The following is a 21,718-nucleotide window of genomic DNA, read 5'->3' on the forward strand; positions in this document are numbered from 1 at the left end:
TTTGGACGTTGTTGTGGGGTCTTTTGTGACCTCTTGATGAGTCGTCGCTGCGCTCTTGGGGTAATTTTGGGCGGCCGGCCACTCCTGGGAAGGTTCACCACTGTTCCATGTCTTCGCCATTTGTGGATAATGGCTCACTGTGGTTCGCTGGATTCCCAAAGCTTTGGAAATGGCTTTATAACCCTTTCCAGACTGATAGATCTCAATTACTTTCTTTCTCAATTGTTCCTGAATTTCTTTGGGTCTCGGCATGATGTGTAGCTTTTAAGGATCTTCTGGTGGACCTTACTGTGTCAAGCAGCTCCTATTTAAGTGATGCCTTGATTGTGAACAGGTGTGGCAATAATCAGGCCTGGGTGTGGCTAGAGAAATTGAACTCAGGTGTGGACAACCACAGTTATAGTATGTTTTAACAAGGGGGGGGCAATCACTTTTTTCACACAGGGCCATGATGGTTTGGATTTTTTTTTCTCCTTTAATAATAAACACCTTCATTTACAAATTGCATTTTGTGTTTACTTGTGTTGTCCTTGACTTTTGTTTAAATTGGTTTGATGTTCAAACACTTAAGTGTGACAAACATGCAAAGGAACAGGAAATGAGGAAGGGGGCAAACACTTTTTCACACCACTGTAGTCCAATATTTACTCTTTTTTAGCTCTGTTTTTGGTCTCTACCAACTCCTGAGGGAAATATATGTCTCTTTAGCTGCTAAATGCTCCACCATGTTCACCAGCTAATCTCTGACTGAAAGTTTTTTTTTGCTGAAACAGCTGGCTGCATCTTAAAAAGACGCTATGAGAGCTGTAAGAGTGAACCAAAACACTAAAGCTGTGGGTCGGACAGCTAAGCAATGAGCTGAAACTCACAACGAAGCTCCGCAAAGGAGGAGGGGTGCCATTGTTATTATAAAAATATAGATTATAACAGCTTTAACTAACGTAACTTTAGCTGTCTGATACTGTATATTGATCTCCCATATTTACAAGACACTGTAAAGTGAAAGATAGATGGATACCACAGATATACCATATACCACAGACCCTATGTATAATGGATACATGTGAGTGCATGTATACGTGTGTGTGTGTGTGTGTGTGTGTGTGTGTGTGTGTGTGTGTGTGTGTGTGTGTGTGTGTGTGTGTGTGATTGAATAGGTTTGTGTTTGGGAATAGGTTTGTGTTTGGGAATTCCAGCAGCTCCGACCCTGTGACCTCTCCTGTTGTTTCCCAGCTGACCAGAGGCGTAATGGGGGCAGATGAGAGGCGCTGGGGTGGGAGCCCGGGACACAACAAGGCTGGAAAGCGCAGCAGCTGCTTCGCCCAATAGCCAAAGAGATAGGGGGAGTGAAGGGTGGAAGCGAGTAAAAGCAATAGAGGCGTGGAGGGGGGCTGCCATTAGAGCATGTTATAAGAGCAGCGAGTGTTCACTAGATTGAAAACTGGGAAAGGGGACAGAAGGAGTAGACAGAAGGAGAAGTGTACATCTGTGCTTTTCCCACCCCCACCCACCACCCCACCCAACGAGGCTTTATGTTGTGAGTAAGGTTTGTTGGTGGCACCCTTGGGACCTGACCCACTGGGGTCCTCGGGGATACAGAAACACAAATGCCAACTGTGTCACACTGTTAGACCACTGCAGAGCTCTTGTTACAAGCTAAACAGCTACATATGGCGATATAAATAGTCCTGTTGGAGATTTAATGCAGTGCTTTTGCCTATTATATTCAGAGATGCAGGAAGCATGCTTTAATTGTGCGACCTCTGTATTCATTGACCTGAAGTAACATGATCTATGGCACGATGCAAAGGAATCCATTGACTCAGTAGGAAGTTATTGATCCTAAATGTAATCACTTCAAGGGCACATGGACTTAACCAGACCACCTTCATTTTTTGTTTTATAATGAATAAACAGACTAAACACTAACAACCTTTTGGCATATTTTTAGTTCAAGTGCTTTGACGGATCTGACCTGGACACAGCTTACTTCAATATTCTTCTCTTCATGTAAAAGTCACGAGAATATTCAGCATCCGGAGCTATCCGTTTAGTGAAGAGGCTCTTGTGGGCCATTTAGCCAGGACAAAATCATTTTTCCTAACAGATATCCAAAGAGAAGCAAACTTATTCTTCTTCTTTAACAAATTACTATTTAAGAACACTTCATTTTGTGTGTGAACCTGTCTGCTTCTATTTGGACATTGCTTGTTTTGCAGTTATCCTTTTCTCAAAAGGTATTTATGCAGATTTTAATTCTATGAGTTATTACATGATTCAGATTGTGTAACACAAAGAGCGCAATTTTCAGAAGGCCAGTAACTGTAATGTAATCACTACCAAAGCAAACTTGTGTTACTCGGTGTAGTAATGCGATTACAATACCACATTATGTTACCTCAGCACTGTTCATGTGTTGACTTTAACAAGAGAAGAGACATAAATGCATTTTGGCACTAAACCAGGCATTTGTTCCTATTCAGCAACAGCAGCAGCAGGGAATGCCTCAGTCATCCAGGCAGACAGGAAACCCTCCAAGGGAACTGTGTCTCTGTGTGTTTTTTCCCGGTCCACTCACTCTACCGAGTGCAACAGAACCCAGTGCGAGCTTTGATCAGCCCACTTCAAACAGCCACAGACTGGTTCTGCTGCTCCCAAAGCTAGTGCTCAGTCCCTCTGACCTCCCCCACGGAGCAAAACCCACTCAGCATCCGTCTGCAACCCTTCCGAGCGTAAGGGGATACAGGGAGGCTGTCTTTCACCTCCATCCTTCACCCCCCACCTGCAACCCCGCTCACACACACTCGACAGATCCCATCATTTATGGATGACTTTATTTATAAACAAGATCCAATGTGCTCTCTTTCTCGCTGCTGCTGCTGCTTTTGTGGAAGTAAAACTGCATTTGAAGTAGTGCCATGTCTTCCTGGTGGCCTCCCTGTGGGGTTTCAGAGTGGGCTGGGGGATAGATAGCACCATGATAGGGATGTGTTTGGATGGTTATGCACTGGAGGAAGTGGAGTTGATGGAGCAGAGGATGTCCTTTTCCACTCATCCTTTCGTAAGCCTGTGTAGCTGCCTAACTATTCTCACTTCTTCTTTCATATCAGACAGCTGTGGACTTTGAAGCTGCAGTCAGTGTTATTACAAGTTTAATAGTGGAAATAAAGGATGTGAGCTCTGTTGTTTTACAGGTGAAAAAGAATAGAAAGTGATGGATTTGAATACTGTAGTGTGTGTGTGTGTGTGTGTGTGTGTGTGTGTGTGTGTGTGTGTGTGTGTGTGTGTGTGTGTGTGTAGGGCTGGGAGCTTTTCAATGCAGATTTCATTGTGTCATGGCAATCATCAATAGTCGGTTCAAAGAATTAGAGTGGGTGTCTAACGTTGGCAGTAAACTCAAACAAACATTATTGCATGATGTCAAAGACTGTTAAAATGGTGCTGTAAAACAAATACAATACTCCACGCAGCTTGAGGTATTTTCGATTATTGGTATCCTCGCCACATGGAGGTGCTGTTAATAAGCTGCAAGCTCAGAGAACCACTTGTTACACTTTTAGATAAACATTGTCACATGTATCAGTTTTAAACTTAATTGAGGCTTGATTGAAAATTCCTTATTTTGGCACCACACGGTGGTAGAGAATGACATGGTGGCAGATGTGGCGGTGTGTGCATTATCTATCATGCATGTGTGCTTCCATGCATGCAATTGTCCAACACAGTGCTTTGTCGGATGACGCTGCATTGTGTTGTGGAAACATTCAAGCCAGGTTCAACTTTTTTGCTGGTGCCTTCTGCATTTGCCCAGTGGTCTCATTAAAATGAATGAGGGGGTTGCGGTTTTTTTCACGCAGTACTAATGTCAGTCTGAGCATTGCCTTATGCCATCAGAATCATTTGGAAGCTGCGATAATCCTATAAAAGTCTACAATAACGTTAAGTTTAGGCATGTGGTTATGTAGGTAAACGTCAGAATTACACTACCAACATGACATTGTTGACCTGTCAAGCAACTGAGTATTTTTTGACAAACTGTGCACACTGCAGCAATTAAAGCCAAATGTGCTTTATTTTAATCACAAAATGATCATTATGCCTGTGTAAGAGTGTTAATGTTTGAATACATTTTTTTTGGGTATACTGTTAATAATGGTGACCCAGGCCTCCATAATCTGGATGTCTCTGTAAAGCAGTGGCTCCTCCAGGGTGGCAGATCTGATCAGCCTTTTAGGAGTAAAACTGGACATTCCAGCTAGCCTTCTTTCTTTAAAAAATACCTCTTCACTCTCTGAAATCTTCAGCTTTTACATGTTCAAGTTGAGCAACCAGACAAAAACAAATAAAGCAGAAAGACTTGGAGTCTGTGTTGGGTCCAACAGTGGTGAAAGGGTTATGGTTATGGTTAGGTTGTGCAAATAATAAATAATCTTAAAGTCAGCATCTAATGTGCTTTAACTAGTTCTTGCCTGTTTGTTTTTTTAAACTGTATTATTTGGTGGATCTTGTTCAAACAGTCTGCTGTTGCTGTTTTGACGAGAGTCAATGTTTCTGGCGTGAGAGGCGCAGAGCTTGAGGAAACGCAGTCCTGCGTGGGCTCCCTGTGACAGCCAGCAGTCGTTCACAGATACTTGACTTCCTCACACAAACAAAATCTGCATAGTGTTTGTATTGTAACATCTAAACACATGAACAGCTTCAAAAATCCAAGTAGATACATCTTTGGTGTTTTTTTTTTTTTTTTTAAAGCGAGGCAGGAAATATATATTTCGACAGAAGAAGTGGGAAACAAAAGAAGCATAGTCATCTTTAAAAGCAAAGCACAGCATGAAACAGAGCCCTAGACACGACACAGCGATCAAACAACAGGAGATGAAATTCAAAGCTATTTCTCCAGCAGAATGAGAGTGTGTGTCTGCGATTATAAAAGAGCGGCTGGGGGTGAGGAGGAGAAACTGAAAGCGGACACACTACTCCATCTCCATACCCCTGGGGCGAGCAGGAGACAGACAGTAATGCTGCTCTGTCCCCTTGCTTTTGCTGTCAGCGCTGTGGCCGGCCCCGCTTTTCAACCTGCGTTTGGTCGACAGACACAGGCATTAACTCCTCAGCAGCAGAGCTCAGAGCAGATCCGTGGAAGGTGGTCAACGCCTTTCAAAGGCTGCACTCTCTCCACAGGGAAAGTGCAGGGAGCTTTGATCAATATCCCCTGTGTGAAGGCTGCAGACATGGAAGGTTAATGGCCATTTAACCCAGTGTCACCTCCACTGTCCCGGCTGTGTGCTAATGCCTTTGAAAACTTGACACAGCCATCTCTATTACAGATCAACAGCTTTGTGTGTGTGTGTGTGTGTGTGTGTGTGTGTGTGTGTGTGTGTGTATGGTATGTACACTTGTATAGCCTATATGTTAAACTGCATGAGCAACCAAACATAGAAAGCTGCTGTCTATAGTACAGGCCAGCTGAGGTTGCTTCATTGCAGGCTTTTTAATGGTTTGTTTCACTGGATTGAGTTGATTTTTCGCTCACAGATTCACTGCCTAAGCTCCTTATATAAGGCCGTGGTACATACTGTAGTGGTGTCTCTGTTGCTTCTACATATTGCACAAAATGCGGCCAACATTTTATGTGGTGTAATCTGAAAATTGCGGTATTACTTCAAAGGTTAGATATTTCAGACATATAAACCTTATATCATTGGTGCTCATTTGAAAGTTACATTGCAGTATATACAGCCAATCTTTGCCCTGCTATTATCTACCAGGAAGAAACATGCATTTGACAGATTTCACTCAGAAGAAATACCAAGTGTGGATCTCAATAGGAAATTGGAACTCTGAAATCATTAATCAAATGAAGTCAAGAAAACACACAAAAAGTGATGGATACTGCCTTCTGTTGAGATTCTTTTGGAAATTGCTTTTTAGGAAAAAAATACACCTCTGTTATGTTTCACATATCAGGATTAATACAATTACGCTGTATTAGATAGATAAGTGTGTATGTGTGTGTGTGTTATGAGAAAACTTAGTTTTATGTGTACAATTGGTGGAGGGCCCCTTTAAATTTTCTACTTTTCCATTGTTCCAGACAGCCATTGTTTGTCATTCATTTCTTTATTTTATGTAAATCAATTAGCAGACTCTTCAATTTTGCTTGAGTTGTGTCACATTATTGTAATGAGGTATTGCAAATCAATCTGCACTCAAACTGCATTACTTAGCAGTGACACTGACCAAAATGAATGCTGACTTTATCCTTACTGTGATGGATTACACAACTCATACACATTTCAAGTGTCTTCTCATTGATTTTCATATGATGCACAGATGAATGGAAACCAAGGGTTGCCTGGAACAGTATGATAATCATGTCCAGAACTCTGAAAAGTTAGAACTTGCATTTAAAAATCCCCCACTAATGTAACCAGCTGAAATTCAGAGTTTACTTTTAAATCCCTTCTTAAACGTGAAGCACTAGTTCTATGCCAATCTTCCAGGTAGGTTTTTTTCTCATCTGGAGTGTGAGTTCAATTTGTTTGCCATTGTAATAAGGTCAGTGGCACCATATGCAGTAGACTGTATTGAATCTGGACGTTAAAGACTGTAAAAGAAAGTGCACTGCAGGCTTATAGTCACATAAAAAAAAACCCGTGCTGCCTTGTACTGGGTCAAAGTAACTCCACCTCCTCTCGAAGAGTATCTTGGCAGCAGTCTCTGTTTATCTCTGTTGGAGTAAGAACCCTATTGAGGAGAAGCCATAACAGCTCACAATAGAGCTGTACTCGGGCCTTAAAAGTTAGGCCCGACAAGGCCCGAGCCCGACAGAATTCGGCCCAAGCCCGATAAGTACATTTTGATTGACAGCTTTTTAAAAGCCTGAACCCATTTACAGCCCTACATTATTCAAATGTGCACACGCACACAGCTCTTATGCCTTTTGTCAAGAATGAGTCATTTATAACAATTTTTAACATCATTTATTCATGACTAACGTAGGCTATTAGGCCACTTGGAAGTTGGAACAAAGAAATAAAATAAGTCCTCCAGAGGCCAGCCTCCGTTTCACCTCAGCATCCATTTTCGCACTAATCAAAACGCATCACCTGACTGCTCATTTACCGCACAACCTGGAGCGCAAGCCCGAGCCCGGCCTGAGAGCCCATGTAAAATGATAGAAATTAAGACTGAACCCGTCGGGTCCCGTCAGGTTCGGGCAAAGATCTTCGGCTCTAGCTCACAACACAGACCTTCAGCAATGAAAAGTCTGCTCAACCTCTTAAAGAATGGAGCGCCAACGTTCTTCTTCTCCTCCTTTAAGTCACCTCTAATCATCAATGCGCCGGCGTCATTAGCCTCTGCGATCCCCTCGTTCTCCTGCTCTCTTCCTCCGTACTTCCTTTCAGGGCCTCACAATGAAGCCATATGCATCCCTCCAGGTTGCTATGATACTCGGCCACCCCCAACTTGAAATGTTTTGCCTTTGCTTTGAAGGTGAATTTCAAGAGCGAAACAGCTGCAGGAGAAGAAAAAAAGATGCCGAGTATATGTGGCGCTGAATGTGTTGTGTTTCTAAGGCTGCTTAGAACTTAATCACACAAACTGTTTTCATTTATTTAGCAACATTTGAGAGGGTGTTTGTTTCCTTATGCCCTGCCTTTGTCTGTGTGCATGGGTGTTTGTCTATGTGGCCTAATGAGGCTGTTAGTTGCTGTTGACTCCCTGCCATATGGGTAGGAACACATCAGAGAGCCTCGAGGCAAAGACTATTCTTTTCCCCTCACTCATAATGATTTGCTTTTTAGCTGCGTCTGCAATGAGCATGCAACAAACAGAAAGAGACAGAGAAACATTCCTGCTGGGATGGTACACATTAATGCACTGAAGACTGGAAGGCTTTGTTGTTGGTGATGCACACTTAATTCCGCAGGTTTCCTGAAAAGAATCTTCTCCGTCAAACTGCATAATTTGTGTTTTATTGTTAAGTTTATTTCATTGCTTGTCCTCATACAATGGAAATTCTCACAGAGGATGGTTTTAATGAGCAGATAGAGAGCTGTCATGTTTCAGACAGATTGTCCCTACGGGGGAGTTGTCGTGTCAGGGGACAGGAGGCATAAATTAAGTCATACCACCAACCCTCGAGCCTTATTACTGTACATAAGCGCTTCAGTAAGTTCCTGTCCGCCTTAACATCCTCTAGGATATTTCTGGCCTTTGATGACTGACGACTGGTGAGGAACACTTTCCTCCCACCTCTGTCACCTCTGCTTGGCAGAGCCTCCTGCGTGGCGCTGCGGCGTGGCTTAGTGCTAAGTAACCATGTGGAAATAAAGACAGAAATCCACTTTCCACTATGAGAGATCGCCAGTGCTAAATCAGGCTAATGATTATGCTCAAGGAGGTTTTGTGAGGGGTGTTTTATTCCTGTCCTTGGCACGACATGGCAGGGTCCCACTCCTTGCCAGGTGTGATGGTTTTTAGTGGCTCCCGCCAGACTGTGCTCCCCTCCCTCACCCTCCTGCTCCATCCATCTCATCCTGCTCTGTCTGAAATTCAATTGACCTTTTGTTCCATCTCACAGTGAATGGGCACAGGCCAGCTCCACCACTAGCCAACCCAGCGCTCTCATACCTCTTTATTTGATCTGTCCTGCCGAGTCCAGTGCTTTCATTACCTACCCAAACACGCATGGCGTACCCCCCGCCCCCCCAACCCCCTCTCCTCCACTGCTACACAGCTTCATCCTCTTTTATCTTTGTTCTTGTCTCTTTGCTGGATGGGGGACAAGTGCATTTCAGACGGTGGAGATGATATATTTTACTCTTTTTTTCCTCCTTCTCCTCCTCGTCTTCTTGATCGTTATAGTGATTGGCTTTTATTTGTGCCTGCTCGGCTTGTTTTAAACACGGCACTTTTTCTCCTTTCCTCTCCCTCAGAGGACTTTTTTTTCTGACTTTGCAAAAGTGCTGAGGTAACTTCCCTGTCGCTCAGGGCAGAAGAGAGCGATGTGACTGTTGTGACCGTGACCTGCCAATCATTTGGGATTGACAAATTGATCCCAACGGTTTGTCCCAGCCTCTAATTACATCTTAAGTCAAACAAGTACCATTGTCTCAACTTTCCTTCATCTGACATCTCTTCCATTTCATCTGGATTCTGCTTTAATTCCCCAGTTGCTTCTCATCATATCATGCTTCTGCACCTTGCCCTCGCCCCAGCGTCAAAGTCATTGAATCTTTTCTTTCCCCTCTCCACCCCCACATGCTCCGTCTCTTTTCTTCTTCAGCTCTAACCTCAGTACAGGTCTGCTGCACTGTGATACATACTAAAGACCAACTTCAGCAGCTACAGCACCTCATGTGTGACCACTGCCAATCAGTGCTCGCTGTCGTACAATGTGTGCTTTGCTGACTGTAGGACTTGGCATCCATGTGATTGGGCTTTGTGTGTGTGTGTGTGTGTGTGTGTGTGTGTGTGTGTGTGTGTGTGTGTGTGTCCTGCTCTCTCAGCAATACAAAACAGTCGCAATCTTGTGTTAATAAGACGAGGAGGGGACTGTGAATTCCAGATAATGTCCTGTCAGGTATAAGCTGAAATGACGTTTATTTTTCATTTTCTTTCTTCTATATTACATTAAAAATATGATTACAGTATACATTGTTTAAAGGTGGAGAAACACGATCAAAAGTGTAAAGTATAATATTTTCCTGCCATTCATTTATGCAGAGAGTCAGCCAGAGGAGGCCTCTTATGCACATGCTCTATAATGGCCAAAAATGCAGACAAGGCTGAAGAACCTTTACAAATGCACTGAGCAAGTTTCATTAAAATGAATAGGGCACAATTTTGGAAAACGGTATCCAGTAATTTTAATATATCCATGATATACACGCCATGAGCAAGGTTATATGGCTACATGTCTGTGCTGACTGCAGAGGACAGTAATGCGTGTGTGGTATGCCACAATAACAGGAGAGAAGAAGAAGACTACAAGACGACATAAACAGCGCATGTTTCAAAGCATTTTTTTCAAAAGTCTTAGGCATTCAGAACATTTGTTGCATTTTGGAGAGAAACTCTCACTTGGCGGCACCAAAAGCATTAATCTTTAATGTGCAGGCTGTTGCATTGTTCTCAGTGGGGAGGGAGCAGGTCACCATGGGACAGCCAGCTGAATAACTGGGGCTACAGGCCGCGTGCACCTCTTGTCATTCCATCATTAACAAAGAGAACATAGTGATGCTAAAATAGGCTGTAGCGCCATTGTGCAGACTCCATCTACCCCACCAGACAAAGGCACGCAGCTCTTTAACCCGCTGACTGCTTATTGTGTTCGGTCTGGTATGAAGCACGTTAACAGCAAGTATAAAGACAGTCTATAATTATCATAATCAGTTTGTGTGACCTTAAGGGATTAAATGTAATATTTGAGTTGTTTTGTATCCTAAAGAGTGCAACATTCATCTACAATATGTGAGTCACAGATGTATTCATTGTAGCAGTTGTTTAAAATGTACCAGCTCCTAGGGGAGGCAGGAGGGAGGGTGCCCACAGCCACAGCCACAATTCCAGAGAGAGCCCAGATATTTTTACAAGCCTCCTAACGAGAGCTGTAAGAGAGCAGGACCCGTGTAACCGAGCGGCTTGTGAAAGTACAGAGGCACCACGGCGCCTTCAAATTTGATCAAGGTATAGAAATGAAAAGCGAGAGTGCGGAGAGGCGTGTGAGTGCATGTGAATCTCATATAGAGAAGAAATTGAAGATTTTAAAACAAGGACCATTTGGAAGAGAGACTCAGAAGGGATGAGTCAAGAGAATTAAGGGGTTCAACCTTTAGTTTGGCCTTTGTGCTGGCATTCACGGTTGTTTCAAGATGATTATGGATTGTGTGCACAAGTCCTCCGGTCCTTAACCCACTATAATTCACTTGTGTGTGTGTGTGTGTGTGTGTGTGTGTGTGTGTGTATATGTGTGTTTCTCTGAGTAACCCCTCGGCATTCCTCGTGAAGCACTGTGATAAAGGGAGGCCACAGCTGTGTGGACGCCCAAGAGACAAAGACACTCATAGATGCACACAACTGTTAAGATCAAGACTCATTTGCATCTGCAGAGTGCATTCAAGCTGCAGCATGTCCAAGTTTCTGTCACAGCCTCTGCTTTAATGGGCTATCCACGTATTATTGGCCTTTAGATCACCTTCCAGGGATGCGCAGTAGGTTTCTAATTGACAGAATAAGCCATATGGTTGGGATGAAGAACCTCATGGGGTTAATTCAGGTTAAAAAACAAGTACACAGAGGTATTTCTCGGAAGACACCATGACCTTATGCCATATGTTATTGTGTGTCCACAGGTTCCTCTTATTACGACAACGTGAGGCCGCTGGCGTATCCTGACTCAGATGCGGTTCTCGTCTGTTTTGACATCAGCCGCCCAGAGACTTTGGACAGTGTCATAAAGAAGGTCAGTGTTTTATTTTTATCTTTTTATCATCTTCTCCTCTCAACACGGTGGGATCAGCATTTAATATATGCTGTGACACTGGAAACTCTAACTGGAAGAAATCCAGTTTTTCTCGATCAGCATTTTAGTACCCACTGAGAGTTCTGTGCCAGCAGCTTGCATTTCCATGGCTCAACAATAGAGCAAATCCGCACCGAGGTTAGAGCCTCCATTTCCTTTATCTCATCAAAACATCCATGGATACTTGACCCTCGTCCCTCTGAGAAATGGAAGGTCAGAGTGAAGAATGAGAGGAGAGGCTTTGCACCCGGGTGGGTTTGAGTGGAATATCAGATGCGCATATTAGCCACATCAGCCATATCAAAGAGGAGATGTTGTAGAGCCTTTTCAAGAGTACTACAATTTCCCTTCTGTAGGCATTTAAAATTAAAAATCTGAGTTTTATGCAGAACAGTTAGCCAGATGGTGGTACTTAACATTTGTAAGGTGGCCTATGGTTCAGATGTTGTAATACTGGAGTTAAGATTGGCGTGGTGGTGATTGCGAGGTTGTGGTCATGGACGTGTTTTTACAGCCGGTGGGAATACCTATTGTATATGTAGAGACGCCAAACTTAATGGGTTTATTTGCGCGCATGTGTGTCGTGTAAAATTGGCCTGTGCCTTTAAGTGGTCTCTCATCTTGAAGCCATGTGTGTGCGTTTCCCTTTGAACTGCGCTGCTTGTGGGCCAAAGACAGTTCCCACGGCTGGCCTGTTGACGTGTTTAGTGGTCTGAGGGGTGCTGCTAAAATGCCCCTGCAGACTTTGTAGATTTAAACCCAAGACACCTTTTTTTTTTTTTTTTTTTACTTACAAGTATCTCACAAGCCTCAGTGCTCTCTGTCAACAGGGGGAAGCAGAGCTGCCGTCAAGCTTTTGGTTTTCCCATGAATCCATTGGCAGGGGGGTTGTCATGACCCCTGACCCCTAGCTGTCGCCCTGGTAATCTCCGAAACTCAGGGGCACATGGAAAACCTGTTGCACAATCACCATCCCAAATTAGACTCTTAACCTCTAGGAACAAGCAGGTCACCAAGGTTTCTGGATGACAGCTGGGGGAGGTGAGAGGGCTAAACAATCAAAGCTTTTGATTGGTTGGTATTGGCAGAATAGGGGTGGGCTTGAAAGGTCTAAGGTCATTTTCAACGTGAAGGATGAATGGACACTGACATCCTGCACACGGCATGAGGAATATTTCAGGCCTGTCGGCTGCTGTCGTGTATTTGTGTCACAGGGAGGAGGGACGGCATGAATAAGGATGTTGTATTTTTACGTGGTTCTTAAAGTGCTCATATTATGCTTTTTGGCTTTTTAACATTTTTTATTCCTCTTTTCATTATTATATTTACAGTTTTTTCATTAGATAAATGCTGGAATAAGGTTACATACAACAGTTTTTCAGTAGATCTTTCATTTATTTTGTATTACTTTATTTAACATGCTAAAAAAGCTAAAAATAATAATCGCAAATCAAATCGTAATCGCAATATCTGGCAGGAAAATAGCAATTAGATTTTTGTCCCCTTTTATCAGGAGAGCATTCATCTCCCTCAAGCTCAGGTATCCAGTGTCAGAGAAGCCAAAGGTCAGCACTGTATCTCAGTGACTCACCAGTCAGTTCAGGAGGCTCTATTCTCATATTTGGCACAATCAATGATATATTTCTGTGTCTCTCTGTCGGTTCATGTCTCAACAGTGGCAAGGGGAGACGCAAGAGTTTTGTCCCAATGCCAAAGTGGTGCTGGTGGGCTGTAAGCTGGACATGAGGACAGACGTCAGCACCCTGAGGGAGCTCGACTGTGCTAGGGCGAATGAGGATGTTGTATTTTTACGTGGTTCTTAAAGTGCTCATATTATGCTTTTTGGCTTTTTCCCTTTCCTTTATTGTGTTATATAATTTATCTTTTTTGTGCACGTTATAGGTTTACAAAGTGAAAAAGCCCAAAGTCCACCCCAAAGGGACTTACCATCTCTAACAGAAAACACTGTTCACAAACTGCTCCAAACAGGTCTATTGTAGTCCAGCCTTTACTTCCGTGACAAACGTGCGTCACTTTGTAACACACGTTATAATGCTCGCCTAGCTGCTAGCATGGCACTCCCTCATGCACTGCAACTGACAAGCTAGCAGTACTTACTGCGCATGTGCGACTCCCAACAAAGATGGAACAGAAGTGAGATGTCTCACTCTGTAGCTAAAACAGAGAGCTCAACACACAGGGTGAAAAGAGGAGCTGCAGCAATGTGCAGTACAACAAAAATATGGTGTTTTCTGAAATTAAACCACATAACCTATTCTGGTACAACCTCTAAACACAATTATGAACCTGAAAATGAGCATAATATGAGCACTTTAAACTACTGTAGTGTAGCGTAGTGACATTTTAATTTTACAGTGAAACGGCGCATGGGAATATGGAAAAATGGGACGTGCCTTTATTAGCAATGCTTCTACTTACAGCTGGAATGATTAGCAGATTAATTGATTCGTTGTTTGACAGAAAATTATGCAAAACATGCTCTTCTTCTAGCTTCACAGTCGTGAGGATTTGTTGTTTTTCTTTGTTTTATGTAAAAGTAAATTCAATATCATTGGGACTTGGAGAGGTGAAACAAAAGAGGCAATGTGAATATGTCACCTTGTGTTTCAGGAAATTATGATGTGCATTTTGTACTTTTGTACTGTAAATTTGATTTGAAAGAATACAATAAGCTAATCATGAAGACCGCGATTAATCAAATGTGAAATATTTAGTTGAATGTTTGGTGTAACATTTGAGTTAACATTTTTTATTCCTCTTTTCATTATTATATTTACAGTTTTTTCATTAGATAAATGCTGGAATAAGGTTACATACAACAGTTTTTCAGTAGATCTTTCATTTATTTTGTATTACTTTATTTAACATGCTAAAAAAGCTAAAAATAATAATCGCAAATCAAATCGTAATCGCAATATCTGGCAGGAAAATAGCAATTAGATTTTTGTCCCCTTTTATCAGGAGAGCATTCATCTCCCTCAAGCTCAGGTATCCAGTGTCAGAGAAGCCAAAGGTCAGCACTGTATCTCAGTGACTCACCAGTCAGTTCAGGAGGCTCTATTCTCATATTTGGCACAATCAATGATATATTTCTGTGTCTCTCTGTCGGTTCATGTCTCAACAGTGGCAAGGGGAGACGCAAGAGTTTTGTCCCAATGCCAAAGTGGTGCTGGTGGGCTGTAAGCTGGACATGAGGACAGACGTCAGCACCCTGAGGGAGCTCTCCAAGCAGCGCCTCATCCCCGTCACCCACGAGCAGGTGAGAACCAGCAGATGATGGATATGTGAGGAGAAAGGGGTGGGGTGAGTAATGAGTGAGGGACTTGGAAGGTGCCCTGGAGAGAAAAAAGACAGACTTGAAAACAACGACAGATGCAGGAAAAGAAATTAGAAAGCAATCCAGCGATTATATACGATTTTTCCATCTTGGATCAGCAGTGGCATTGCCTCTCTGGTGAAGTCACACAGGACAGGAGTGTGAAAGGGGGCTCACGCAACACAATCAACCACCGCAGAATAATAGCTGTGTGCAAACCCCTCAGGGACATGTTGCTGGGGTTGGCAGTTTGACTGAAATTTGCTGACAAGTGTAGTAAGGTTGCTTATGGCAAGGGCTGTGGAAGAGGCACGGGCGGTTAGTGGAGTTTATGTCTAGGGACACATTTTTCCCTGAAATGAAATATTCATGCAGATTTGGGGACTGCAGGATGAATAGAAAAACAGACATTGATAAATGAGTGAGTCTTTTTTATCACAGGCCGCCCTGACCTCTAAGCCAAGGGGATGGGGAGAAGTGGGAGGGGATGATAAACTGTTCTGTAAATCTGTGAATTTTAATCAGCTTTCAGCGTGTTCATTTTGTGCTCTCCTGTGTTGGACATACAAAAAGTGGAGGGGCTTTTTCACCACCACACAAAAGCCCTCAGAACAAAGGAGCCTTTTTTCTTCTGCTGTCTGAGAGCTCGCCGGAGGCTAAAAGCACGCAGCCTCCAAACAAAATCGGAAAACAACAGACATGTAAATAAGATACATAAACAAAAGATTGAGTGGCAAACCATAGAGCTAATGTAAAATGGCTGGGGACCATTTGTGGCCAGGCGTACATTATTGATTAAGCTATTGTTTTGCTTCTTCACAGTCACTATTTTCATCTGAGCCCACTACTGTCCGTCCCTCTAACATGCCCAGTAAATGTGTCACACAGCAGATGCCAAAGATGTGCACAATAAACATTTTGGTGCTCTAATCCAATAGCATTTGTTGCTATCCTGTTGGTGATCTTGAATTGAATTCCAACACAACTGAGGAGTCTCCAGCGAAAGTGACCATTGGGTGAACTCCTGACATTTCTGCACTAATCTGCCCGAGATCCGATTGAGCCTTTCTGCTTGTCACAACATTCTCTACCTTGGCTCCCTCCAGTCGCCACCGCCACCCTCAATCTAAATCTGCCGTTCCACCTAATGAGGACTTTATTGCTTCTTATATGCAGCTCAGTGCACAACCGCGATACAAATCAAAACAAGTCCACTAAGGATGAAAAGCTCTCTGTTTTGGAGAGCTTGCGATTTTAGGGTCATGGGAGATGCAATCCTGTCTCATCTGTTACAACTTTTGCATGTCTTAATCCTGCGTGAATGTGGGATTAAAGTCTTGATCATGTAGCAAGAGCGAGGCTGTACTGCAGCAAAGAGAAAGGCCGAGGGACTCTAAAATTAAATTTGTCTCTGATTTGATCTCGAGCAAACAATTTACGGTCTCAATTAACTGGGTATGTTGTAACATTACTCAGGGGTGAGCTCTAGTGCTGGAGGAGCTCTGTTAGAGTTTAGTCTCTTCTCTCTAAATAGCTGCATAGACCATGTCAACACCGGCCCAGTGGGCTCTCTTCCCACTCTCCTACCACAGACCGAGTCAGAGCATCTACATTATTCATGCCTCAGCTTCATTTGTCTCCAGATATGTTTAGATCATTGACATTCAGTCTACGGTTTGGATCGACATCTTTGTCTCGGATCTGCTGCCTTTTTTTCGGGGACATTTATTCTTTCACTGTTGAGATGTAGCACCTGCTTATGCCAAGGTACAAGACTTGACAGATGGGGTGCATATTGTAAAATTTCATTTTCTTTGTGAAGCTCTCACACAGCACCTTGATGAGTAAACTCTTGTCTAGCACAACCTCTAAAAGGAAAAAGGAGAGAAGACATTGTTGTGTCACGGTCAGGGGTTCTATTAAAAAAGAGGCAGAATAGAAAACCATTGAAAGGAGAAAAGGTGCAACAGAAATGTATTGTGAAGATGTAAATTCTACAAGCTGATATTTTCTGTGGCACTGCAGATAAAATGTTGCATGTAGTCTCCCCTTTTCCTCTTTTATGTGTCCTGTAAAGTATTTTTTATTTTGTTTCTTGTGTTTTGAAAAACATAAATGAAGTTTGCTTGCTTGCTAATAGTTTCTTGCTTTGCCTGTGTCCGTGTTCCAGGGCAGCACGATAGCTCGACAGATGGGGGCGGTGGCCTACGTAGAGTGCACCTCCAAAGTGTCAGAGAACAGCGTTCGGGACGTGTTCCACGTCACCACAGTGGCGTCGATGCGGCGGCCCCACAAGCCACAGCTAAAACGCAGCAGTTCCCGTAGAGCCCTGAAGCGAGTGTCACAGTTGCCCCTCCCACCCCTGCCGGGCCGGACTGAGCAAATGGACGAGGCCCCGGCCATAAGGAAGGACCGGGCCAAGAGCTGTGTGCTCATGTAGAGACCCATCACTATAAATATATGTACATACATAAACACAGAAATATATAACAGAGGAAGTCTATTTATTGTTTTTTTGTTGTTTTTTTTCTCCTATTTTATTTTTTTGCACTGTAGAGTAGTGAGGAAAAAAGAAACACTGCACTGTGGAAAGAAATGCTTTGGATTTTTTTTCTGTTTTTTGTTGAGTGTGTGCATATTTTCTAAGCTGTTTACATGCAGTATTTGTGTTGTTTTCAAATTGGACTAACCCTCTGGACACGAGGAAGCTGTGATAGTGGAAATGCAGTCTAGTCCCAGTATTAAAGAGGAATTAATTTCCTGAAACCGCTCTAATAGGAGGAAGGCACCACGGCGAAGCAGCAGTGAGGAGGGTAAAGAGCGTGTGAGGAAGACCATGTTGAAGCAGGACGTCTGGAATGAAGCTTGTTGTTTTCACAGACTGTTGCTCAGCGAACATGAGGACTAATTGTAGCTCGCTGCACTGTCTGAAGTTTGTGCCTGTTGCCATATTTGAGAGGAAATGTACAGTAATGCCGAAAAGGGATTCTAGTGACTAGATGAATGATGGCTCAAACCAAACATTAGGAGCTGGAAAAAATATTTTGCAACACTGAAATATTGAGGTGGGGTGTGTGAGCATTACTACCACAAGTGCATTTTAGAAGTCACAACATATCTGATTTTATTTTTGTCATCAACTCCAACTGTGTCAGTTTTCATTCACTGAAGTTCACGTTAATGCTAAAACCTATTCTATTTTAAAGATGTTTCTTTGTGGAAAATAAAGTGGTAAAATGTTAGGGCTTTTTTGTTTTCCTTTCACTAAAGTCTAAAATAAAGCAACAGATTGACTGTAGAGGGAAAGGACGACTTTTTCATTACATGGCATCAGATGTAAATCATATAATTGTTACAGACTGTAACCAACTGTCTCATTATGCTCAGAAGGAACAATCATTCACAATCCTCAATCTTTTCTCTACAACTTCCCATCCATGTGCATTCTTCTACCAGCCTTCAAACGCCACATCTGTGAATAACAACTGTCCTTTTCCTGTTTTAATGTCAACTCTGTGTTCTCATCCTACCATGCAAGTCAAACATCACTGCAACCTGAGGAATGAGACAGTCTTTCAATGTAATGTGCACACTGTGCAGAACCCCCAACTGGCAAAAACATAATTGAACTGCAATGCAGCAGCACCAGAGTACTGACATACTGTTTCAGGAGTTGAAGCCTATTCAGTACGACAGATGACATGACATGTGAGCTCTTTCATTCGCAGAGAACAATTTTGCTGTCCAGTTGATCCAGACCTTTCAAAGCGAGTTCTTTCTGTAAAACAGTCCATTGGTCAGTCTCAATGTGGACAGTTTCTCTTAGGCAGCAGGACTGTCTGTCTGGAGTGTTTTTGAAGTTGGCAAGCTGCTGTATCCTGACAGCATTTAGGTGGAGGTGAGAGTAGACAGGCCCTGTGTACTGTAAGTCATAACACTGGCAGCAACTGAAAGATTTACCTTTAGAACTGTCAGTGTTGTCTGTCAACTTAGCCATCGTTGCACCATGCTAGACATTAAACCATTGACAAGATGAGCTCAAATGATGGATGAAATGTCATAGAAACTGGGATAGATGAAGAGAGAAACAAGCTAAGACAAGAAACAGAATAGGAAGTGACAGACGGTGGGTGGGTGGAAGTATTAAAAGAATATAACACCAAAAACACAGCTTTAATACTCAACTCCTGTAGGCATGAAAGGTGACTCTGAAAGGTTACAAACTTGTTCTTTCCCATGACAGAAGTTGTAGATTGGGTTTGGATTCACAGGTTTTAAGATTATTTTTTGGGCTTTTCCACCTTTAATTGATAGGACAGCTAGGTGAGAACCCTGGACCTCTGCGTTGAGCCATAAACCTCTCAGTATAGTATGTGCACCTTCTCTACCCACTGAGCCAACCCAGCCACTGGATTCGGAGGTTTTACAATGGATTTACAATGGACTCGTGGAAAAAGGGGGGGTTGAGATGTATTTAAACAACCAAAGAAAGTTCTCAAGCCACTCCTGCAGCATAATTATCTTCACTGCCATTGATCCATATGGTCAGTATGCTCTAGACCAGTGGTTCCCAACAGGCTAAGGGGTTGCAAGATAATTCTGAGGGGTTCTGTCAAGACAGAAAAAAAAACATTTCAGCTACAGAAATATTTATCTGCCTTTGTGATTTGTGGTTGTGGTGAAACTATTAGTGTTTGAAACAAACTGAAGATACGGATCAGTGATGTAGACATGGAGACGTTTTGATACTGATTTTTCATTGTAATCTATTGTACCTGCTGTGAATCGAAGCTACTACACTACTCTGCAAAAGGAAAAAGCTACTAACTTTCAGAGCCAGCTTTAAAGCTTACAAGGAAGTGAATGTTTGATACTCAAAAGACAGAGTTTTAGTGGTGTATTCCTTAAGCAGAAAAAAATATGGTGGGGCATTTTTTTGGATGAACACATGAGTCACAGAGGAGCTGTAGGAAGGTGTCACCCAGGGCAGGAAATGAGCAGTGGAAATGAGGCCAGCACCCACAGCAGGGGCACAAGACCTGCTGTGCACCACAGCTTGGACTGAGACTTAAGAGGATTAGTCTTGTGGTGTCAGTGTGTGTGTGAGTGTGTTTGTGCGTTAAAGAGAGTGGGCATTGGGCAGCATCATCTCTGTTGCACTGGCCTGCATTTCCCCATCAGCCCGCATATTCATCAAATAAAGCAGTCACCCAGACGCTCACACAGATGTGTACATCTCGCCAAGATGAAGACAAATCAGCTGCTGCTTTGTTTGTATAATTAGGCATCTGAGTTTATCTTAACAATCTACTCCAACTCACAGGCAGGTTTATTACTGCAGGATGTCTCGCCTCCATTTCAGCAATCTGATCAGCCATTAGCCCTTTAACGCTGAGACGGCAGGAGGATTAGAAGTACCTTCGTGGGTTCACACTCTGATTCTGCATTCTTGAGTTTCCCTTCCATTCTCTGCTATTCCAAGTGGCTCTGAGAAGCACAGAGAGCCTAGTCATCTTATCTCTGAATGACCAGAGCTGACGTCATGTGCACAGGAAGCACGAGATCGCAGACGTTCTTGGCTAATTACTACAATTTGCAGATGGGGTTGTGTCCCCAGAGATGGCAGAGAAAGAGAGACAGAGCGACTGACAGAGACACATTTAAGACGAGGTATGGACAGAGACAGAACTTAGCTGCCTGCTGACAAAAGGCTACAGAGCAAAGCCACAAATTGCATACAGTCATGAGAGGATTTGTAATGAGAGGCAGTGTGTGACCAAGCTGAACACACACACACACACACACACACACACACACACACACACACACACACACACACACACACACACACACACACACACACACACACACACACACACACACACACACACACACACAATCAGTGTAGTGCACAAGCAAATGCCTTCAACAGCATATTAATCTGACGACCTTTCCCCTGTTACCTCTTTGAACTGTTCTTCTCTTTTGAACTTATTGTTTCCTGTTTCCCAGCAGATGAATTCAACAAAGTAGAGAACAACCTGGCTCCTCCCTGAAATGGTTTAGCAGTGAAAACACAGACTGTGGAGATTAATTATCCTACGGTTAAATGCTTTCTACACTAAAGTGCTGCTAATTAAAATGTGTTAGTGTGTGTTCATATAGTTTGTCAATATGTGTGTGTGTGTGTGTGTGTGTGTGTGTGTGTGTGTGTTGCATGTATGTCTTTATCTGAATATGTGTCTAAATTTACATCTGGGACCAGCATGTTATTGCAGATTAAAAAAAAATGTTGAAAAGCAGAGCAGGGAGAGATTAACTGATGGAGAAGTTATTGATATTTTAGAAGGCAGGTTTTTTTTCCATCATGTGTTTTCAGGTTGTGTATGAGTTGCTTGCAGGGATGTCACTAGGAGTGAAAGACAGGGGGGGCTTAGCCCCGAGGCTATGCAAAACTTTCCCTTGCAAAATCTTAATCATTTTAATTACTTCATTTTAACCCCCGCCATGCATCAAAGCTGCATGGGGGGGATTTAGGGGGGGCCAGACTGTGCTCCTGCTGAGTTCTTCTTTAGGCTAATACTGCTATCTATCTGCCCGTGTAAATGTGTGGTAAAGTAATACCACACCTAATTCCTCTCTCTATTAGATAAGCTGCAGGTCAAAATAAGACTATTTAATTACTAGGGGTGTAACGATACACGTATTCGTATTGAACCGTTCGGTACGAGGCTTTCGGTTAGGTGCGCATTACAAACTAATCCTATTTCATTTTTTAAAAAAAAGAGCTTTAATTATGTGAAATATAATGTTCTCAGTGCCACTGCACTCAACAAGGCAGCCCAAATGACAAA

At 42.9% G+C, this 21,718-nt stretch overlaps 1 protein-coding gene across 1 annotated transcript in view; it reads left to right on the top strand.

Annotated features, from left to right (window-relative positions):
- The window catches only part of rnd2 (Rho family GTPase 2), a 28,020-nt gene extending 9,858 nt beyond the window's left edge, over window positions 1-18,162 (top strand). The window contains exons 3-5 of the mRNA XM_078270106.1: window positions 11,358-11,467; window positions 14,673-14,807; window positions 17,035-18,162. Coding sequence (XP_078126232.1) covers window positions 11,358-11,467; window positions 14,673-14,807; window positions 17,035-17,304 — 515 coding nt within the window. The 3' untranslated portion in view covers window positions 17,305-18,162. The remainder of the gene's footprint in view (window positions 1-11,357; window positions 11,468-14,672; window positions 14,808-17,034) is intronic.
- The last annotated feature ends 3,556 nt before the right edge of the window (window positions 18,163-21,718 follow it).

The sequence above is a fragment of the Sander vitreus genome, chromosome 15, assembly GCF_031162955.1.
Source record: "Sander vitreus isolate 19-12246 chromosome 15, sanVit1, whole genome shotgun sequence".
NCBI classification, from domain to species: domain Eukaryota; kingdom Metazoa; phylum Chordata; class Actinopteri; order Perciformes; family Percidae; genus Sander; species Sander vitreus.